Genomic DNA, 19,924 nt, shown 5'->3' with positions numbered 1-19,924 from the left:
TACATCCCCAGTAAGAAGGGCTTTGGTAAAACATAATAAGATTTCTAAGATTTGCTTTTTTAAAATGTTTTTAACATTTATTTCTTTTTTGAGAGACAGTATGAGCAGGGGGAGACACAGAATCCAAAGCAGGCTCCAGGCTCTGATCTGTCAACACAGAGCCCAATGTGGGACTCAACTCATGAACAGTGAGATCATGACCTGAGCTGAAGTTGGATGCTCAACCGACTGAGCCACCCACACACCCCTAAGATTTGCTTTAAAATATTCCAAGGAGAGGTGCCTGAGTGACTCAGTAGGTTTTTTGACTATGGCTCAGGTCTGATTTCAGAGTTCGTGAGTTCTGTGCTGACAACAGCAAAGCTTGCTTGGGATTCTCTCTCTCTCTCTCTCTCTCTCTCTCTCTCTCTCAAAATAAATAAATAAAATTTTTAAAAAAAAGTATTCTAGGAAAAGGGCACCTGGCTGTTTCAGTCAATAGAGCATGTGACTCTTGATATACGGGTTGTGAGTTTGAACCCCATGTTAGGTGTAGAGAATACTTAAAAATAAAATCTTTAAAATAAATAAATAAATAAAGTATTCCGGGAAAAAAGAAAGAAAAATGTGATAGGTGAAGCAAGAGTGACAAAATCTTGATCATTGTTGAAGTTGAATGATGGGCATATTGAGGTTCATGATATTTCTATTCTCTCTGCTTTGTGAGTTTAAAATTTTCACAAGGAAAATTTTAATAAGCCAGTTCCCAGAAGACAGAATATTTTCATGCCACATTCATATGGTTCAAAAACAAGTCAAATGAAACTAACAACATATGTGATAATTAAAAGAAGGAGCAGGGAAAATGAAAAACAAATCCAGGTGAATGGTCACCTCTAGGGATAGGGGAGAAGTCCGTTCATGAGTAAATTCTTTGAAAAGAATCTACTTGTTGGGCTAGATACTGGGTTCATGGTTGCTCAGGGTTTTTAATGCATAAGTAACAATACAAGAGGGGCATTCATAGACCAACTGACGATAGTGTACAAATCAAGGCTTGCACATAATCCAATTCTGTGCACCTGAGGTTTAACGCAAAAATAAATACAGTATATATTTTCGGTACCAGTGATTCTACACTTCCAAAAGTGGGAGTAATATCTCAAAAAGATTTCTGAACTAGGAATTGGGAAAGAGAGCTCCTGGCCTTTGTTTTGCCACTAACTTGCCACATTGCTTTGGAAACGAATTCCTGTGGCTAGCTCAGTTTCCTCACCTGTAGAATGAGCGATTTGGCCAAATCATTGCTGAAGCTCCTTTTAAGACAGAAAGAATTATTGGATACTGGGCCAAGAGGCAAAACACAACAGGCTTCTCTGGCAACAGGCTTATAGTCTCTCCCAACAGCAGAAAGACCTCATCCCTCACAACCTCCCCCAGGGCCTCAATTCTCTATTCCTACACACCTGCCCTTCCAGGACGCTGGGTCTGGCCTTCGTTCTTGTTCTCTCTCTTTTATTCTCTTCGTTCATTCTGGTTCCTTTCTCTTGTAAAACAAGTGCTGAGTCCATCTGCTGATGTCCCCAAATCCAACATCTGCCCCTTCAACTTCCCTTCCCCCCCCTTTCCTACCTCCCACCCAGAAACCCAGACACTCTGGCCTAGCCCCTAATTATTCTTGGGAAATCCATTCAGCCTTCAGTACCTGAAGAACCAGTGCAAGGCCTGGTGGCTCACAAAGCCACCTACACGCTCCCTTCTCCAGGCCTAAATGTTTGCTCCCAGGTGCAGGCAGGGCCAGAGTGTAACTTGGTCCTCACAGCAGGGATGACTCAGCCCCACACAGGAAATACTCAGGGAACCTGCCTTGGTGCTGTGTTCCTCCCAAGCCAGTTCCATGTGTCCTCCTTCTGTCTCGCTCACATCCAGGAACTGAGCCCACATCCAGCCATTTCACTGCCTCCGTCAGGAGCCTCCAAGCACAGAGACTCTAAGCTAGTCAGAGTTGGACGGTGTGACTGTTGCCGGCTGCTGTCTGGGGCCTGACACTTCCCTGCTCCAGAACTTGTCGCCACCATAGCTGCTTCTCCCTGCCTGAGGACTTCTCCCAAGTCTCAGAAGGTGACCCGCCCTTGTGAAAAGCAGGCTAGAAGTGCAGGGGAATTATCACCTCTTGGGGGCGCCCTCCACCAGGGACTGACAGGAGTCAGTGTCTAAGTGCTCAATTCTTTAACTGCTTGTGAGATGTGAAGAGTTTTTCCCTGTTTCTCAGCAAGAAGAAGCACCCCTCCCCACAGTGGTCACCTGCTTCATAATGCACCTTCTTTGCCTTCCTGGATCGCTTCCCCACAACCCATGAGTGTTTCCTGCACTTCATAAACAAGTCTGCTTTGGGGCGCCTGGGTGGCTCAGTTGGTTAAGTGTCTGACTTCAGCTCGGGTCATGATCTCACGGTTCGTGGGTTCGAGCCCCGTTTCGGGCTCTGTGCTGACGGCTAGCTCAGAGCCTGGGAGTCTACTTCAGATTCTGTGTTTCCCTCTCTCTCTGACCCTCCCCTGTACTCGCTAGCCTCTCTCTCTCTCTCTCTCTCTCTCTCTCAGAAATAAAGAAAACATTTTTAAAAATTAAAAATAAATAAGTCTGCTTCCACTAAGACCTTTGCCTTAAGGTCTGCTTCTGGGGGAACCCCAGAGAAGACAGTTGGATCTCAGAGAATTCTCAAGGCCAGACCTTTCCCACTACTGATGAGACTGAGACCTGGAGAGGAAAGATGACCTGCTCCCCCAACACATAGTCATCACCATGGACCCTTCCACCCACATGGCCACCTCTACTTGAAAGAGGACTTGCCAAAATATCTCAAATCCTTTAAGTAGTGTTTCCCAGACTTCATTTATTCACATACTACCTTCACAATTTTTGCCACAAGCCACATGTCCTCTTTATATTTGTCATACCTACATTATCACCTGTACTATTTAATTAATACACTTTTTGATTTATTTTGTCAAACTTTTTAAATGTTACTTAAATCCAAACTATTTAACATATAGTGTAATAATGGTTTCAAGAGTAGAATTTAGTGATTCATCACTTACATGTAACACCCAGTACTCATCCCAGCAAGTGCCCTCCTTAGTACCTATCACCCATTTAGCCCATCTCCCACCCACCGTCTTACTTTTAACTTATTTTCTTAATTCAGGTATGACAAGAACCACATGATCCTCTCAATAAATGCAGAGAAAGCATTTGACAAAGTACGGCATCCTTTCTTGAGAAAAAAACCCTCAAGAAAGTAGGGATAGGAGGATCATACCTTAAGATCATAGAAGCCATATATGAAAGACCCACCACTAATATCATCCTCAATGGGGAAAAACTGAGAGCTTTCCCTCTAAGGTCAGGAACAAGACAGGGATGTCCACTCTTGCCACTGTTGTTCAACATCGTATTGTAAGTCTTAGCCTCAGCAATCAGACAACATAAAGAAATAAAAGGCATACAAATAGGCCAGGAGGAGGTCAAACTTTCACTCTTCGCAGATGACATGATACTCTACATGGAATACCCAAAAGATTCCACCAAAAAACTGCTAGAACTGATACATGAATTCAGCAAAGTCGCAGGATATAAAATCAAGGCACAGAAATTGGTTGCATTCCTATACACCAATAATGAAGCAACAGAAAGAGAAATCAAGGAATCAATCCCATTTACAATTGCACCAAAAAGCATAAAATACCTAAAAATCTAACCAAAGAGGTGAAAAATCTATACACTGAAAACTATAGAAAGCTTATAAAAGAAATTGAAAAAAACACCAAAAAAAAAGGAAAAATATTTCAGGCTTCTGTAGGAAGAACAAATATTGTTAAAATGTCAATACTATCCAAAGCAATCTACATATTCAATGCAACACCTACCAAAATAACACCAGCATTCTTCACAGAGCTAGAACAAACAATCCCAAAATTTATACGGAACCAGAAAAGACCCCGAATAGTCAAAGCAATCTTGAAAAAGAAAACCAAAGCTGGAGGCATCACAATCCTGGATGTCAAGCTGTATTACAAAGCTGTAATGATCAAGACAGTATGGCACTGGCACAAAAACAGACACTCAGATCAATGGAACAGAATAGAGAATCCATAAATGGACCCACAAATGTATGGCCAACTAATCTTTGACAAAGCAGGAAAGAATAGTCAATGGAATAAAGACAGTCTCTTCAGCAAGTGGTGCTGGGAAAACTGGACAGCGACACGCAGACAAATGAACCTGGAACACTTTCTTACACCGTACACAAAAGTAAACTCAAAATGGATGAAAGACCTAAACATGAGAGAGGAAGCCATCAAAATCCTAGAGGAGAAAGCAGGCAAAAACCTCTTTGACCTCGGCCACAGCAACTTCTTCCTCAATACGTCTCCGGAGGCAAAGGAAACCAAAGCAAAAATGAACAATTGGGGCCTCATCAAAATAAAAGGCTTCTGCACAGCAAAGAAAACAGTCATCAAAACTAAAACTAAAACTGGAATGGTAGAAGATATTTGCAAATGACATATCAGGTAAAGGGTTAGTAGCCAAAATCTACAGATAATTTATCTAACTCAACACCCAAAAAAACAAATAATCCAGTGAAGAAATGGGCAAAAGATATGAATAGACACTTCTCCAAGGAAGACATACAGATGGCCAACTGACACGTGAAAAAATGTTCAACATCACTCATCATCCAGGAAATATAAATCAAAACCACCTGAGATGCCACCTCACACCTGTCAGAATGGCTAACATTAACAACTCAGGCAACAACAGATGTTGGCAAGGATGCGGAGAAAGAGGATCTCTTTTGCGCTGCTGGTGGGAATGCAAAGTGGTACAGTCACTCTGGAAAACAGTATAGAAGTTCCTCAAAAAATTAAAAATAGAACTACCCTACGACTCAGCAATTACATTACTAAGTATTTATCCAAGGCATACAGGTGTGTTGTTTCGAAGGGACACATGCACCCCAATGTTTATAGCAGCACTATCCACAATAGCCAAAGTATGGAAAGAGCCCAAATGCCCATCGATGGATGAATGGATAAAGAAGATGTGGTGTGTGTGTATGTATGTATGTATATACATGGAGTGTTGCTTGGCAATCAAAAAGAATGAAATCTTGCCATTTGCAACTACGTGTATGGAACTAGAGGGTACTGTGTTAAATTATGTTAAGTGAAATTAGTCAGAGAAAGACAATATCATATGACTTCACTCATATGAAGACTTTAAGACACAAAACAAATGAACATATGGGGCGCCTGGGTGGCTCAGTCATTTAAGCATCCGACTTCAGCTCAGGTCATGATATCATGGTTCATGGGTTCGAGCCCCATGTCGGGCGCTGTGCTGACAGCTCAGAGCCTGGAGCCTGCTTCGGATTCTGTGTCTTCCTCTCTCTCTGACCCTTCCCTGCTTGCTCTCTCACTCTCTCTCCCTCTCTCAGAAATAAATTTTTAAAAAAACATAAAAAACAAATGAACATAATGGAAAGGAAGCAAAAATAATATAAGAACAGAGAGAGGGACAAAACATAAGAGACTCTTAAATATAGAGAACCAAACAGAGGGTGGCTGGAGGGGGATGGGATAAATGGGTAAGGGGCTTAAGGAATCTACTCCTGAAATCATTGTTGCACCATGTGCTAACTAGCTTGGATGTAAATAATAAAAAATAAATTATAGAATGTAAAGTAAGAACAGAATAGAAGGTAACGGTGAAACATAAATATAATAAATACAAAACAAAATTAACTTCCTAGATGATTTTGCTTATTAAAGGATCTGAGCCTAAGATGTATTCTTTCTCTGTTACAAAAATGAGTATCAGACAGGTGCTAAGGTGTAAGAGAGTGTCAGAAAGTGCTAAGTCCCAAATGGAGACTTTCTTTTAACCTGAATCAGCAGGGTTACAGAAACACCAGAAAGAAAATAACATTCTTATGTGTCAGTCACAGATGAATGCCAAGTTTGTCCCAGTAAACCCAATTTATCATTGGTAGAACATCCCTTCCAGAGACAGAACTTACTTCATGTCCTTGAGCAGTAAACCAGCTCTAAGTTCGAATAGGCTTTGCCACTTCCTATCTGTGTTACCTTCTCTGAGTATTAATATCCTTATTGGTTCGAAAAAGAAAACAACACTGATAGTTCCCACCTAACAAACAACACTCCTGAGAGAGCAGTCCCATCCACCTCTCTCTGAGCCTTCATTCCTCCACCTCATAAACATTCAGATGGCACTTGCTCACTAACAAACATGAGGAGACTGCAGAGAAATAAAAAGAAAAATCAGGGGCACCTGGGTGGCTCAGTCGGTTAAGCGTCCAACTTTGGCTCAGGTCATGATCTCATGCTTTGTGAGTTTGAGCCCCTCATCAGTCTCTGTGCTGACAGATCAGAGCCTGGAGCCCACTTCAGATTCTGTGTCTCCCTCTCTGTCCCTCCTCTGTCTCTCACTCTCTGTCTCTCTCTGTCTCAAAAATAAATAAACATTTAAAAAAGAAAGAAAGAAAAAAAAGAAGAAAAACTAAATCATGAGGAATGCCATTGGTGACATGTTTCAGTATTTCTTTTCTCTTTGTTTTGTTTTATTTTTCAGAGAAATTTTTTTCTCGTAATTGCAACCATGGTGGATACATAGTTTTGGTATGATGTTTTCTTTGTCATTTATCACTTGTAACATGAGTATTTCCCATTTCATTAAAAACTCTCCAATATTATATCTCATACTATTTGGTTCACAGTTTCATAATGATTTGAAGGAAAAGAAGGTATATTTACACCACAGAGCTGTTTCTATTCAGCCAGGCTTTGAGCAACTAAGCAAGAGGTGTTTCCTAGCTCTCAAGTCCTTTCCTAAAATGGCCAGCTCCACCCAGCCTTGCTAAATTTTCTACTCAGCATCTCCTCTCAGGAAAAAGCCAGAAAAACAATAGCAACAACTTAAATTGTCTATGACAACCTTCAATTTTACTAACACAGTATTCCTTCTGAGGATCTAAGAGTCCCTTTCACATCCTCCTGGCAAATTCTTCAGAATTCTTTTTTTTTTAATATTTTTATTTATTTCTAGGAAAGAGAGAGAGACAGCGTGAGCAGGGGAGGGTCAGAGAGAGAGGGAGATACAGACTCTGAAATAGGCTCCAGGCTCTGAGCTGGCAGTCAGCACAGAGCCCGACGCAGGGCTCGAACCCACGAACTGTGAGATCATGACCTAAGCGAAAGTCGGACGCTCAACCGACTAAGCCACCCAGGCGCCCCATGGACAGGTAATTTTTAAAAGAGAAACTATAACTGGTCAATAAATGGAAGTAATGAGAAACATGCAAATTAGAATAAAAGAAAAATGGGATGCTATTTATTTATTTATTTCCCATCACATTGCATTGGCAAAAAGAAAGAAGAATTTGAGCTTGATAATACTGAGTCCTGGAGAAAATTTAGGGAAACTACATTCTCACATGATGATGCTTGGAGTGTAAATTGATACAGTTTTTGTTTAAAGCCCCAAAGCTAAGGACAGTGTGTGATTGAAATGCTTCCCCACATTCTAAAAATAGCTGCAGACATGGGCATCTGGGTGGCTCAGTCAGTTGAGTATCCGACTCTTGATTTAGGCTCAGGTCATGAACCTAGGTTCATGGGATCAAGCCCCAAATTGGGTTCCATGTCTAGTATGGAGCCTGCTTAAAATTCTCTCTCTCTCTGCCCTTCTCCCCTGCTGGTGCTCTCATTCTCTCTAAAATTAAAAAAAAAAAAAGTCATATTCATGTAGAGTATGACATCATTTATATAGAAGGAATAGCATAATACTATATATTTTCTGTGGAACACATATATGCACAGGAAGTCCTGGAAAACTACTCACCAAATTGACAACAGACATTATTTCTGATGCGGGAGGAAGAGAAGAAATTAGGAACAGGGAGGGGAGGGGAACATGGTTGGAGAACTTTCCCCTTATCTGTAAGATACTATTATGTTTGTGCATTATTTAAAAAATTTTTTTTTAATAATTTTAAGAATTCACATCCCTGAGGGTCTAGAAGTCTAGATCCAAACAGTCAGTACAAATGCAAAAGTTTATGAACATCTCTTATTTAATCTCAAAAATTCATGTCAATTCTGTACTCTAAATACTGTACTCAAAATACGTTTGCTCTATTTGAAAAACTTAACAGGGAAGCATAGGAGAAGGGAAGGAAAAATAAGATAAAAAACAGAGAGGGAGGCAAAACATAAGAGACTCTTAAATACAGAGAACAAACTGAGGGTTGAAGGGGGTGGGGAAAATGGATGATGGGCATTAAGGAGGGCACTTGTTGGGATGAGCACTGAGTGTTATATGTAAGAGATGAGTCACTGGTTCCTATTCCTGAATCTAAGACTACAATGTACGTTAACTAACTTGAGAATACAAACTATATATATATGCGTGTGTGTATAAGCAATATATATAGGGGCGCCTGGGTGGCTCAGTCGGTTAAGCGTCCGACTTCGGCTCAGGCCATGATTTAACGGTTCGTGGGTTCGAGCCCCATGTCGGGCTCTGTGCTGACAGCTCAGAGCCTGGAGCCTGCTTTGGATTCTGTGTCTCCCTCTCTCTCGGACCCTCTCCTGCTCTCTCTCTCTCTCTCCTGCTCTCTCTCTCTCAGAAATAAATAAAACATTTAAAAAAAAACAAATGTATTTGTTTTAATATGGACATAATGTCTGCAATATGTACTTATTGGTTAAATTACACAACTTTCTCACCACCCATAATAATAATAATCTTGGGGCACCTGGGTGGCTTAGTCGATTAAGTGTTTGACTTCGGCTCAGGTCGTCATCTAGCCGTCCATGAGTTTAAGCCTTGTGTCAGGCTCTGTGTTGACAGCTGGAAGCCTAGAGCCTACTTCAGATTGTGTCTCCTTCTCCCTCTGTCCCCTCACACACACCCCCACTCACGCTCTGTCTCTCTCTCTCAAAACTAAATAAACATTAAAATAATAATAATAATAATCTTGGTGTAAAGTTGATACTCCAAGATTCATCATGCACCTGTGGATTCAGGTCCTCCGTGGTATACCATTATGTTCCCAGGGGTTACTTGAACTTCGGGGAAAGAGGCAACAGAGTCTAGTTAGGCATTAGTCATTGTGAAGCCTAGCGCTGTGAGGACACATAAGATATCAAACAACAAGCTCTCGATAAAGGGTTTTGCTTGCAGTCTAGCATGGCCTTGACGGGTGCCAGTTTGTTCTTGTACACAAGGAAGCCACTAGGCTCAGGAAACCTCTCAGCACCCAGTTGCTCTGGGTTTCCAGAGTCTCCATGAGGAGGGAGTACTAAAGGAGAAGATTCTGATCTTTTGAGACAGAAGTGCTGGGGAGGGACCCAGTTCTGTGTTCCCATTTTACCTTCCTACACCACCAGGGGGATTCTGGATGGGCCAGGTGGCCACCATCCAAAAAGGAACTAGGCAAAAGTTTCCCACAAACTTGCCCCATCATGACAGCCTTTGTGTCAGGGACCCACTCTCTCATTCAGTCAGCCACAGGCCAGGTCACGAGGTCACATCCCTCAATGCACAAGCTCAAACCAGAGGAGCTCTATGTAGAAGGACCCTGTGGAGGGTGTGAAAATAAATTTTCCTGATAAAACTCCAACAAAGGGGAGCAAAGACTGAAGGCAGCAGCTGAAGAGCTGTGACGGCAAACCTGTAAGCTTCTCCCGCCAGTAACTGAGCATGGCAGGGACACAAAGGCAGGCCCCTTCCGGGCACACACAGGCTCCTTGCACAGGCAGCTTGTAGAGAAGCCCCCACAACCTTCCCACCATCTCTCCTTCACTTAGGGTCAGACTGGCACCACAATCTGACATTTGCTCCCATGTGGGCATCTTCCTTCATAAAATCCTTCCACCTTTAATGCTGTCTCGACATCTGGTTCTTAAAGCACCCAATTCCTCAGAAATGGGGCTTTGGGCCCTTGGACATCACCAGCTCAAGAGAGGGAGTGTAGTGGAATGCACCTTGCAAAGATAGGAGAAGGTGGTGTTTAGGGAAATTCCTGCCGGATGAGTGAGAGGCAAAAGGCATTCTTAACAGAGAGTTGTATGCTTTGGTGGTGCAGGGACCCTAAGAGTTCAGTAGGGCCAGAGTGTAAATGTATGCACGGGGGTGGCACAAGATGAGGCTGGGGAATCGTAGAGCGCCTCAGATGCAGAGCCAAATATCTAGGGCTTTTCCTGCAGGCAACAAGGAGTTTTTGAAAGTTTTGAGCAACTGGATCATATGACCACATTTGTGTTTTTAGAAAGATTAGAAAAACAGCTGGACAGGGGCGCCTGGGTGGCTCAGTCGGTTAAGCATCCAACTTCGGCTCAGGTCATGATCTCATGGTTCGTGGGTTCGAGCCCCGTGTTGGGCTCTGTGCTGACAGCTATATATATATATATATATATATATATATATATATATATACACAAAGGAAAACAGCTGGACAATAAAGAGGTTACTAGGCCTAGGAACAGGTCATTTATCTTTCACACAGATTTAATGGGGAAAGAGTCTGAATATAATAGTCTCTATTAATGCCGCTGGATTTTACAACCATGCAACCCTTTTTATTTTACTTTCTTTCATGAAACAGCTTCTCAAATTAATCCTCTCTCCCCAGACCTATTCCTCTGGGAGACACAGCCAGGAATGCCCCCTATCTAGACCTCGAGGCTTCCCTTACCCTACCCACACTTTCCTTTCCCTCTACCCCCCAAGAAAATTTCCATATTGGCACCACTTTCTAGGACTCCCCACCCTTTCACACTTCAGCAGCAGCATCCCTGACCTGGGAGAGCGAACGGCCCCACACCATCAGCTTCCCTCATGACAGGAGGGGCAGTAGCCTCTGGTCCCACCTGCCTGAGTCCCCAAAGGCCTCTCCCCCAAGTAAGAGGGACTCTCACTCTGGGCCTCAGTAGTTAGTTTAGAGCCCAAGAAATGGGCCTTTGAGCTAAAACCAAAGAGATGTGTGAACCAGGAAGGAAGCAGTGAGGGCCCAACGGGGCGCGTGGGAAGGGGGTGAACAAGAGGAGAACATGATAGGCACAGCTTTCTATTCTCCACAAGCAGCAGGGCCCAGGCGAGGGTCAACATCAGCCTCTTCCCCTTGGTTGGCAACTTGGGGTATTTCTTCAACGTTCAAAACACTCAGTAAACATATTCCGGAGGCAGAGAGAAATAGTTGGGGGTCAGTTTATTCACTCAGCATGGGCTCTGGCAGTTTTTAGATGGCTGTTGATCTCCAGAGGAATATATTGTGGTTTTTCTGTACCTGACAGCTGATAGCTATCTGATAACTGACTCTGTATAATGGAAGCTGATTGAACAGACCAGTGTCTTACTTAAGTCAACAGTTCTCCAGGTGACCCATTTGTAAACCTGCCACAGGAGCATCACCCCAGGAACCGGTTAGAAAAGCAAATTTTTGGTCTGCCCCCAGACCTAGTGAACCAGAAACTCAACACTCTGCTTTAACAAGTCACTGTTACATGCTTTGAAAATGTGGTTTTGATGCACGCTGGAGAGCCACTAAGAGAAAAATCTGTACGGTGAACCTGGACCCCCTGCCCCAAGGACACCAAGAAGGAGGAGAATGTGAGAGGAATGTGAGGGTCTCCTTGCTCTACAGAGTTCTTCAGTCCCCTTCCCCCCATATCCCTGGCCCTTTTCACTCCTCCCCTCAACTTCAATTTCTTCCTAGAATTCTTGGGCCTCCTGGTTCCCAAACTGGAATTTCCTCACGGACCTGACTTTAGATCTCCCCTCCCCGTAGCCACCCAGTCCCTGAAACCCCCAACTTCTCCGAACTCTTGGAGTCCCGATTTCCCAGTTCCTAATCCCCTTGGCCTTGCCTTCAGCCCTGGCAACCTGTCCCCTGCCCACGCCCGTCTCCTTCCATGCCTGAAGGCCCCTGCACCCCTCCCCGATCCGGCAGGCAGCTCAGGCCTCCTCGCCATCAGGCCCCACGAGCAGCAGCGGCTGGGCATTCTTGCCTTTGTCGTGCCAGCACACGTCAAAGAAGGGGTACACAGGCCCGGGCAGGCGCTCGTGAAAGGCAAAGAGCTGCTCGAGGGCGTCGGCGTTGCTGGCATCATAAAAGGAGAGAATGCCGTCGCTGAAACTTAGGTAGATCCCAACGCGCGATGGCCGCCCCTCCGCGGCGCGCAGTGCGTGCGGTTCCTTGGCTTCGACGTGCGCCTCCAGGATCTTGCCTTCGCGCAGCCCCAGCAGCCAGAGGCCCTGCGAGGGCACCGCGTGCAGCCGGCCTCGGCGGCTGGCCTGGGCCGAGATCACGCCGAGTGCCCAGCGCGGCTTATCGCCCACCTCCACCTCCCAGTAGTGCTCGCCGTCAGACAGCAGCTGGTGTGCCACCAGTGCCACGGCCTTGTCGAACTGGCACGGGTCCTCTCCGGCCGGCGGCGGCTTCTGGTCCAGGCACTCCACGCGGCGGCCAGAGCGAGACACCACCAAGCTCGGGTGGGCCGTGCTTGGGTCGAAGGTCAGTTCCTTCAGAGCTGTCAGCGGAAGGGTGGTCAGACCCCTGTGTGTTTGCCTCCTGTGAGCTTCTCCCAACCGATTTAGGGGCCTGCCTGTCTGCTCTGGTCTCCCCAATATCGTTAGTTGGTGAGCCCCTTCCTCTCTGCTTACTGGCTTGGGCCAATGACTGTACCTCTCTGAGCTTCAGTCTGCTCAGCTGAAAAATGAAGCCATAACTGACTTCTTCCACGGTAGGGAGGATTAGTGGATACAAGGCATTTAAGTCCATACTTGAGGCCCTGGTCACAAAGCAGGAGAGAGTCAGGAAGCCTGGTCCTAAGTCAGTCCCCACCTCACCCAGCTGTGTGACTTCAGTCAGTCTTGAGCCAGTGTCTGGGCCTTAGTCTTGCCTTGGATAAAACAAAACCCCCTCCATTCCCACCGTCCCCGAGGGCTGAACCAGCCATGTGTATGAGTCCTGGAGTTCTCTAACCTACGGCACCTCACTGGGATCCAGCTCTCAGGGAAAGGAGGCAGAGAGCCCTGGGGCCTCCCCAGCCATAGGCCACCAGAGTCAGTCAGTGTCTGGCTCAGGCCAGTCCCCAGGGTGCCAGTTCTGCAGATCCTTAGCCTCCATCTAGCAGGGATTATCATCTCCACCGTCCAGAAGGGGCAGGAACTAACCCGGGATCGAGGCTCGACCCCCAGCCCTAGTCTCCCCTGCTTGCCAGCAGCAGCAGCAGCAGCAGCAGCTTTTTGGTAAGCAGAGTCCTCCCCACATCAGTCACCCACCCATAAACCGCATGCCCTCAAAGTTCCTTCTCTGAGTACAGGCTACAAGGGGGTTCAGGGGGAATGAGCACCTTCTTCGATGACTTCCCCAAGTTGCGGCTGAGAGGCCTCTCTGTGTGCAGCTGGGGCCCCGCCTCAACCACAGTTACAAACACAAACCCGGAGCTAGCCCTTGCCAGTACCTGGCATCAGAGCCCGGAACATCTTCCTCCACACTTGGAATTTGAAGTCATCTGAGATGACAGGAAGCTGGATGTCCAGCCGGGCAGGCGGTGGTGATTCTGCCAGGATCTTCTGTAGCCTGGAGGGGGAGGGACAGGTGGGGGGAGGTGTCTGTGGAGGGACTTCCTGGAGGAGGCATGGGGTGGGGGGAGAGGGCAAGAGATGTGATCCCACAGAGAGAACAGGGGCCATGGTGTGGAGTTCCAGGAGCTCCGGCGCATCATCCCCTGCCCTAAAAGTCTGTCAGAGTTTCAATTTGAAAGACAAAAAAGGGTCTGGAGAGAGGTGGTGGTGATGGCGGCACATGAATGTACTTAATGCCATTGAAATTAAAATATACACTAGGGGCGCCTGGGTGGCTTAGTCGGTTAAGCGTCCGACTTTCGCTCAGGTCATGATCTTGCGGTTCGTGGGCTCGAGCCCCGCGTCGGGCTCTGTGCTGGCTGCCAGCTCAGAGCCTGGAGCCTGTTTCAGTCTGTGACTCCCTCTCTCTCTCTGACCCTCCCCTGCTCACGCTGTCTCTCTCTCCCTCTCCTAGAAATAAATAAAACATTAAAAAAAATAAATAAAATAAAATGTACACTAAAAAGAAAAAATTAGTTAAAATGGCAAATTTTCGTCATGTATATTTTGCCATAATTTTTTTTTTAAGGAGAACCTTCTGCTGGGATAAGGTCCAAACTCCTCAGCTCTTCAGTCTGCCCCCAGCTAACGCACCAGCTTCGTCTTCTCTCCCTCTTACCAGTCTTGGCACCTGCTCTTCCCTCTGCCTGTAGCATCTCTTCCCCCAGCTCTTCACCTCTCCTTGTCATTCCTCCAGAGGCCCACCAAATGCACACTCTTCTGGGAAGCCTGCCCCAGCCACCCCCTTCCCGCCACACAGCACTAAGCTGTGTCCCTGCCCACATCTGTTCCCCACACCGGTCTGAGACGTTCCTGAGGAGAAGGACCAGGCCACGTTCATTTCTGTGCTCAACACAAATGCAGGGAGACCAAGGTGGATGGAATGGGGATGTAGGGCTTCCTGTGATTAGCTGGTGGCCGAGCCAGTGTTCTGGAAGACTAGGACAAGTTAGGAAAAGGGCCAGGGCCAAGGTGATCTCACCTGCTGGTCACCAGGCAGTATTTCTAGAAAGAGAGAAAAAGAGAGGAGATGAAGCAGGCAGAGGAGACCCTGGGGACTTGTAAGAATGGGTAGCCCAGCAGGAATGCTAAGTGTGGTGTGAGGATGGATCAGAAAAGCCCAAAGAACCCCAGAATTTGAAGCCAATCCTAACCCTTTACTTCTGTGTGAATTATAAAAATGTACCCCGCCTTCTTCAAGAAACCAATTCCAGGGCACTTGGGTGGGTCAGTCGTTTAAGCGCCCAACTTCAGCTCAGGTCATGATCTCATGGTTCATGAACTTGAGCCCTGTGTCAGGCTCTGTGCTGACAGCTCAGAGCCTGAGGCCTGCTTCGGATTCTGTGTCTCCCTCTCTTTCTGCCCCTCCCCCACTCACGCTCTGTCTCTCTCTCTTTCCCTCTCAAAAATAGACAAACATTAAAAATTAAAAACAAAAAAAAAAGAAACCAATTCCACCCGGTAGAAGATTGTCCACATAAATATACAAAGCCCCGGTGGGTATGACATGAATGGTGCCCACTAAGATTCAGTGGCTGTGCAGTGTCCAGCCTAAACAACCATTACAGCAGTCCCACCCCTCCTCGATGCATGACCCTGGCTCTGTCCCTGTCCCTCTCTGGGTCTTGAACCCTGGTTGAGAGGCAGAAAGGGAAGGTCATCCAGTGCTCACCATGAGGAACTCAGTCTGTGGCTTGTCCGCCACCTCCTCCAGCACCTTCTCCATCTGCCGTAACTGCTCCAGGTAGGAGTTCAGGCTCCCCAGCTCCCGCCGCAAGGCGACCCCTGCCTCAGCCCGCACACGCTCTGCCTCACGGTCCAAGGAGCCCTCCAGTGCAGCCAGGAACACCCGCATCTTGCTCAGCTGCTCCCCCACAGCCCCCCGGAACTGACGTACCGTCTCCTGTGGGAGGAGACAGGCAAACGCACTTGGCTGGGACCCCCAGCTTGGGTGCCCAGTTCCCAGGATGTGCCATGCCGAGCCCCTCACCTCCACCTCCATCAGCTGATGTTCCAGCACAGCTACACTCTTCTCCTTGCGCATACATGCCTCCTGCAACTGCAGCTTCTGCTGTGGCAGCTGCGTCTGGGGGGTGAGGCATAAAGAAGTGGTGCTGCTTGCCCCCACCACCATCAGACCTACACCTCCCACCCTAAACTTGCCCTCTCTGGCTCAGCCTCAGTGCCAGCTCCTCCTCCATCCAGGCTGCCATCTTACTGTTCCCCCAAACTCATGTGCTGATCTCTAGGCCCTTGCCAATGTCTAGAATGCCTTACCCTTCCATTGTGTATTTAAGGAAGTCCTCCATGGCCTTGCGTTCCCTGACCCCACCCCCTCGGCAGTCAGCACCCCTAAGCACAGGTCTTTGTGAGGGTGACAAACATAAATGTGTTTTGGTGCCCTCCAACAGAGGGGTATGGTGGTAACCGCACAGCAGGCTTCACAGGATGAGTGTAGGTTGTGTGAAGAAGAAATGCGGCCTCCCCCTCTCCCTGGGCTTCGTCCTATCCTTAAAAGCAGAACATTAGCAAAATGCCCCAGTGAGCCTTCCTGCACACCTGAGTGCTGTGGCAATTTAATAAAAATGTCTGCTGTGTTGGGGCACCTGGCTGGCTCAGTCAGTAGATCATATGACTCTTGGATCTCCAGGGTCGTGAGGTCCAGCCCCGCCTTGGAGGTAAAGCTTGTTTTTTTAAAAAATGTCTGCTGTATCAGCCAGTTAAACACATCTGTAGGTCTGTCACTTTGTGAGTCCTGAAATGCAAGTGTAGGGAAACTCCTAATAGCTCCTGCCAAAGCCACTCTTCTCAGAAGGTGTCTGGCCTTGGGGCGCCTGGGTGGCTTAGTCGGTTAAGCGTCCGACTTTCGCTTAGGTCATGATCTCGCGGTTCGTGGGTTCGAGCCCCGCGTCGGGCTCTGTGCTGACTGCCAGCTCAGAGCCTGGAGTCTATTTCAGTCTGTGGCTCCCTCTCTCTCTGACCCTCCCCTGCTCACGCTGTCTCTCTCTCTCTCTCCTAGAAATAAATAAAAATATTAAAAAAAAAAAAAAAAAAGAAGGTGTCTGGCCTTGGAATCAGATGGTTCCAGTCCTGCCCCCATGGCTTCCAACCTCAGTTTCCTCTTTTGCAGAATGACAGATTGGCGGCCTCCTCCCCGCTCCCACTAAGGAAAACTGAGAGACCCTCTAGGCTCTGTCTGCAGATGAGTCCACGGCTGGTGGAAGCCCCAGGACTGGACCATGGAGCCCATGCTCTCCTGACCAGCCACCAGGTCAGTCTCCTTCCTGGGACGTCCTCCCGGACAATGGCCCCGCCTGCTGCAGGACAGAGCGGACAGACCTGGTGGCTCTCAACATGGAGCCGGCAGAGGTGCAGGGGCCTCAGGGTTAAGCCATGAGGAAGAAGCGCGATTGTGATGCAATCCTGACTCGTGCTCAAGAAGGTCAGCCTGAAGCTGGGGATGGAGCCGCCCCTGGGAGGCTTTCAGAACTTCCTGCTGGGGCCACGAGGCGCTGAGGATCTCACCTACAAGCTGGTCGCCCTCTGCCGCAATGACTAGATGACTACGGGCCGAGCTCAAGGCAGTCCTGGTGCGCAACATCAATACGCAAGAGGAGACAGCAAGGTCTCAGGGGGTCGAGTGAGTCCCTGCTCCTGGCAGATCCCATTCGACCACTCTCGAGTCCTGGTACATGGTCTGTGGACCCAGTCCCTCTTCGTCGCCAAGGACCCAGGCATTCAGCCACGCCCCAGCCTTCCTGGCTCCCTCCTCCTCCAGAGTTCTTCCTGGGGTCCCTTCTTCAGAATTCCTGCCAGCCCTTCCACAAGGCTTAGGGCCGGGCTGATACATACCCTGGCAGAATGTATCCTGACCCACCTGCCCCCTCGGCGTTCCTGGGTCACCTGGTACTCTGTTCCATTTCACGGACTCTATTCTCTCTCCACAGATATCTCCTCTCTCTCCCTCTCTCTCTCTCTCTCTCTCCCTCTCTCTACCAGATTGGGAGTTCTGGGGTTACTAGCAAAGATGAGCCTGGGTTGGGAAGGCTCCTGGGAAGAGGAAGCTCCTGTACTGGCCTAGGGGACCACCAGTCAGCACTGGGCAGAACTGGGTAAGTCAGGAGCGGGAGGAATGGTGAGGCTGTTTCCCTGGCGGAGTCTGGGGGCCTTGAATATCAACCTGAGGAGGTGGTCTACCCTCTTCAGAAGTCTGGGGGCCTAGGGTGCATGGGTGGCTCAGTCCCTTAAGCGTCAGACTTACCCTTAGGTCATGATCTCAGGTTTATGAGTTGAGCCCTGCATGAGGCACTCTGCTGTCAGCGCAAGCCCGCTTCAGATCCTCTGTCTCCCCCCCCCACCGCCCTTCCCCTGCTCTCTCTCTCTCAAAAATAAACATTAAGAAGAAGAAATAGTAGTAGTAGTAGTAGTAGTAGTGGTAGTGGTAGTAGTCGTCGTCACCTGAGGGCCAAGCAGAAGCGCTGCAGTGCAACACTAATGTTTGTGGGCAAAGATAATCCACAGAAGCCCACCCCATTCATCATTTGGAAGAAGACAATGGCAGCTTCATTCCGGGGGGGGGGGGGGGGGGACAAGGACCTCTCCCTGCCTCCAGAGCCCGCCTCTTCCAGCTCCCACGCCTATCCTTTATTCTTCCACAGCCCAACAAATGCTTCATGACAGACCTTCAGGGGCCTACGTAGACACATACTCTCCCGCAGCTACATGCGTGTGATGTGGCACACGTCTGACACAGAGGAACCAGTGTGAGCCTGCGTCTCTATTTGCTAATGTGTGGGTGTCTTTTCTGGGCACCCGTGGCAATTGCAAACCTTGGTGTGCCCACAACTGTGTTCGGGCTCTGGAAGCGTCCAAGACTTCCAGCGCCATCTAGAAAAACAACCTGGTTTTGGGTCTCGGTGCCAAAGGGGGCCTGCGTTGCCACTCCCCGCCAGATGTTGTGACCCTCAGGCCTGTACAAGTTTTGCAACTTGGAGGAGAACGCGGGCACCCGCGAAGTAGCCTCGCCGGCCTCAGCCAACACCGCCCCCAGCCACCTGACCTGGCCCCAAGCCCCGCCCATCTAGTCTTTTCCTCCCGGGGCACCACCCAACTCCGCTTTGTGGCCGTGGCTCCTGTGTCTCTGGGCGCCCTCCAGTAGCTAAACCCGGAAAATCTACGTCTGGAAGCCGCAGCCCCTGGAGGCCTCCTCCAGGCTCCGCCTTCAGCTCATGCGCCCCATTCCCTAGCGGCCGCGCCCCGCCCGCGTCCCCGGAAACTCCAGGCGCCCCGGGCCCTGAAGCTCAGAATCCAGGTCAATGCGGCGACCTCCAGATCGGCCAGACTCCGCTCCAGCCAACAACTTCGTCCCACCCCGGTCCCCCACCATCCCCCACCGCCGCCCCTCACCCCCCGCCCGCACCGCCTCCACTGCCGCCGGAGGCCTCCCGAGCCCCACACCTTGAGGCGCGCATGGGCTTCGGCGGCGGGGAGCAGGCGGTGGCCGCGGTGCGAACCGAGCGAGGCACACACGCCGCACACGAGCGCGCGGTCCTGCTCGCAGTAGATGCTGAGCGGGTCTAGGTGCTCCTCGCAGTGGCCCTGCGGCACCTGCGCCAGCCCCTCCACCAGGCGCGCCAGCTGCAGGTTGGTGCTGAGCGCCTGCGGCCGCGTGAGGGCCTGGCAGCACGGGCAGGGCACGGTGCCGTCCGCCGCCGGCTCCCCCGCCACGCGGCTCAGGCAGGCGCGGCAGAAGCTGTGGCCGCACTCGGCCGTCACGGGCGCGTCAAACAGCTGCAGGCACAGCGGGCAGGACAGCTCCTGGTGCAGGAGCCCGGGCGCAGCCGACATGATGGACCTGAGGAGAGGAGGGGTCAGTCGGGGAGGCTCAGCTAGGCCCGGCCCCAGAGCCAGACAAGGAGGATCCGCAGCCTAGAAAGACCTCACATCTCATACACAAAAGGACCCTAGTTCTGGCCGAGGGGGAAGAGGCACTCAGTCCCAAAGGCAGCGGCAGCTGCATTTCTCAGCTCCAGCCCCCACAATAGCTGCTAAGAGGGACTTTGTCTCCATCCCAGGCCCTAAACCCGCTGTCCTTCCCCTGTCTTATCCTAGGCCTCAGCCCCAGCCCCAAATTCCCCGGAGCCCCCAGCCCCTCCCCTCCTTTCACTCGCCTCTCCAGGATCCCCAGCCCTCCCCCCCACCCCCCATCTCCAGGCCCACAGAACCCATAGGACTC

At 49.0% G+C, this 19,924-nt stretch overlaps 1 protein-coding gene across 1 annotated transcript; it reads right to left on the bottom strand.

Moving 5' to 3' along the window:
* Window positions 1-11,898: 11,898 nt before the first annotated feature.
* TRIM72 (tripartite motif containing 72) lies at window positions 11,899-19,536 on the bottom strand. Its single transcript, XM_039247859.1, has 6 exons — window positions 19,147-19,536; window positions 15,680-15,775; window positions 15,362-15,592; window positions 14,672-14,694; window positions 13,527-13,645; window positions 11,899-12,590 (listed from the first exon to the last, which is right to left on the bottom strand). Exons 1-6 carry the CDS (start codon window positions 19,534-19,536, stop codon window positions 12,016-12,018), a joined length of 1,434 nt encoding a protein of 477 aa, XP_039103790.1. The 3' UTR covers window positions 11,899-12,015.
* Between the last annotated feature and the right edge of the window lie 388 nt (window positions 19,537-19,924).

This window comes from Hyaena hyaena, unplaced genomic scaffold (genome assembly GCF_003009895.1).
Source record: "Hyaena hyaena isolate Hyena2069 unplaced genomic scaffold, ASM300989v1 scaffold_306, whole genome shotgun sequence".
Lineage (NCBI taxonomy): Eukaryota > Metazoa > Chordata > Mammalia > Carnivora > Hyaenidae > Hyaena > Hyaena hyaena.
Note: the sequence above shows the minus strand (reverse complement) of the source record. Positions and strands in the feature narration are given on the sequence as shown.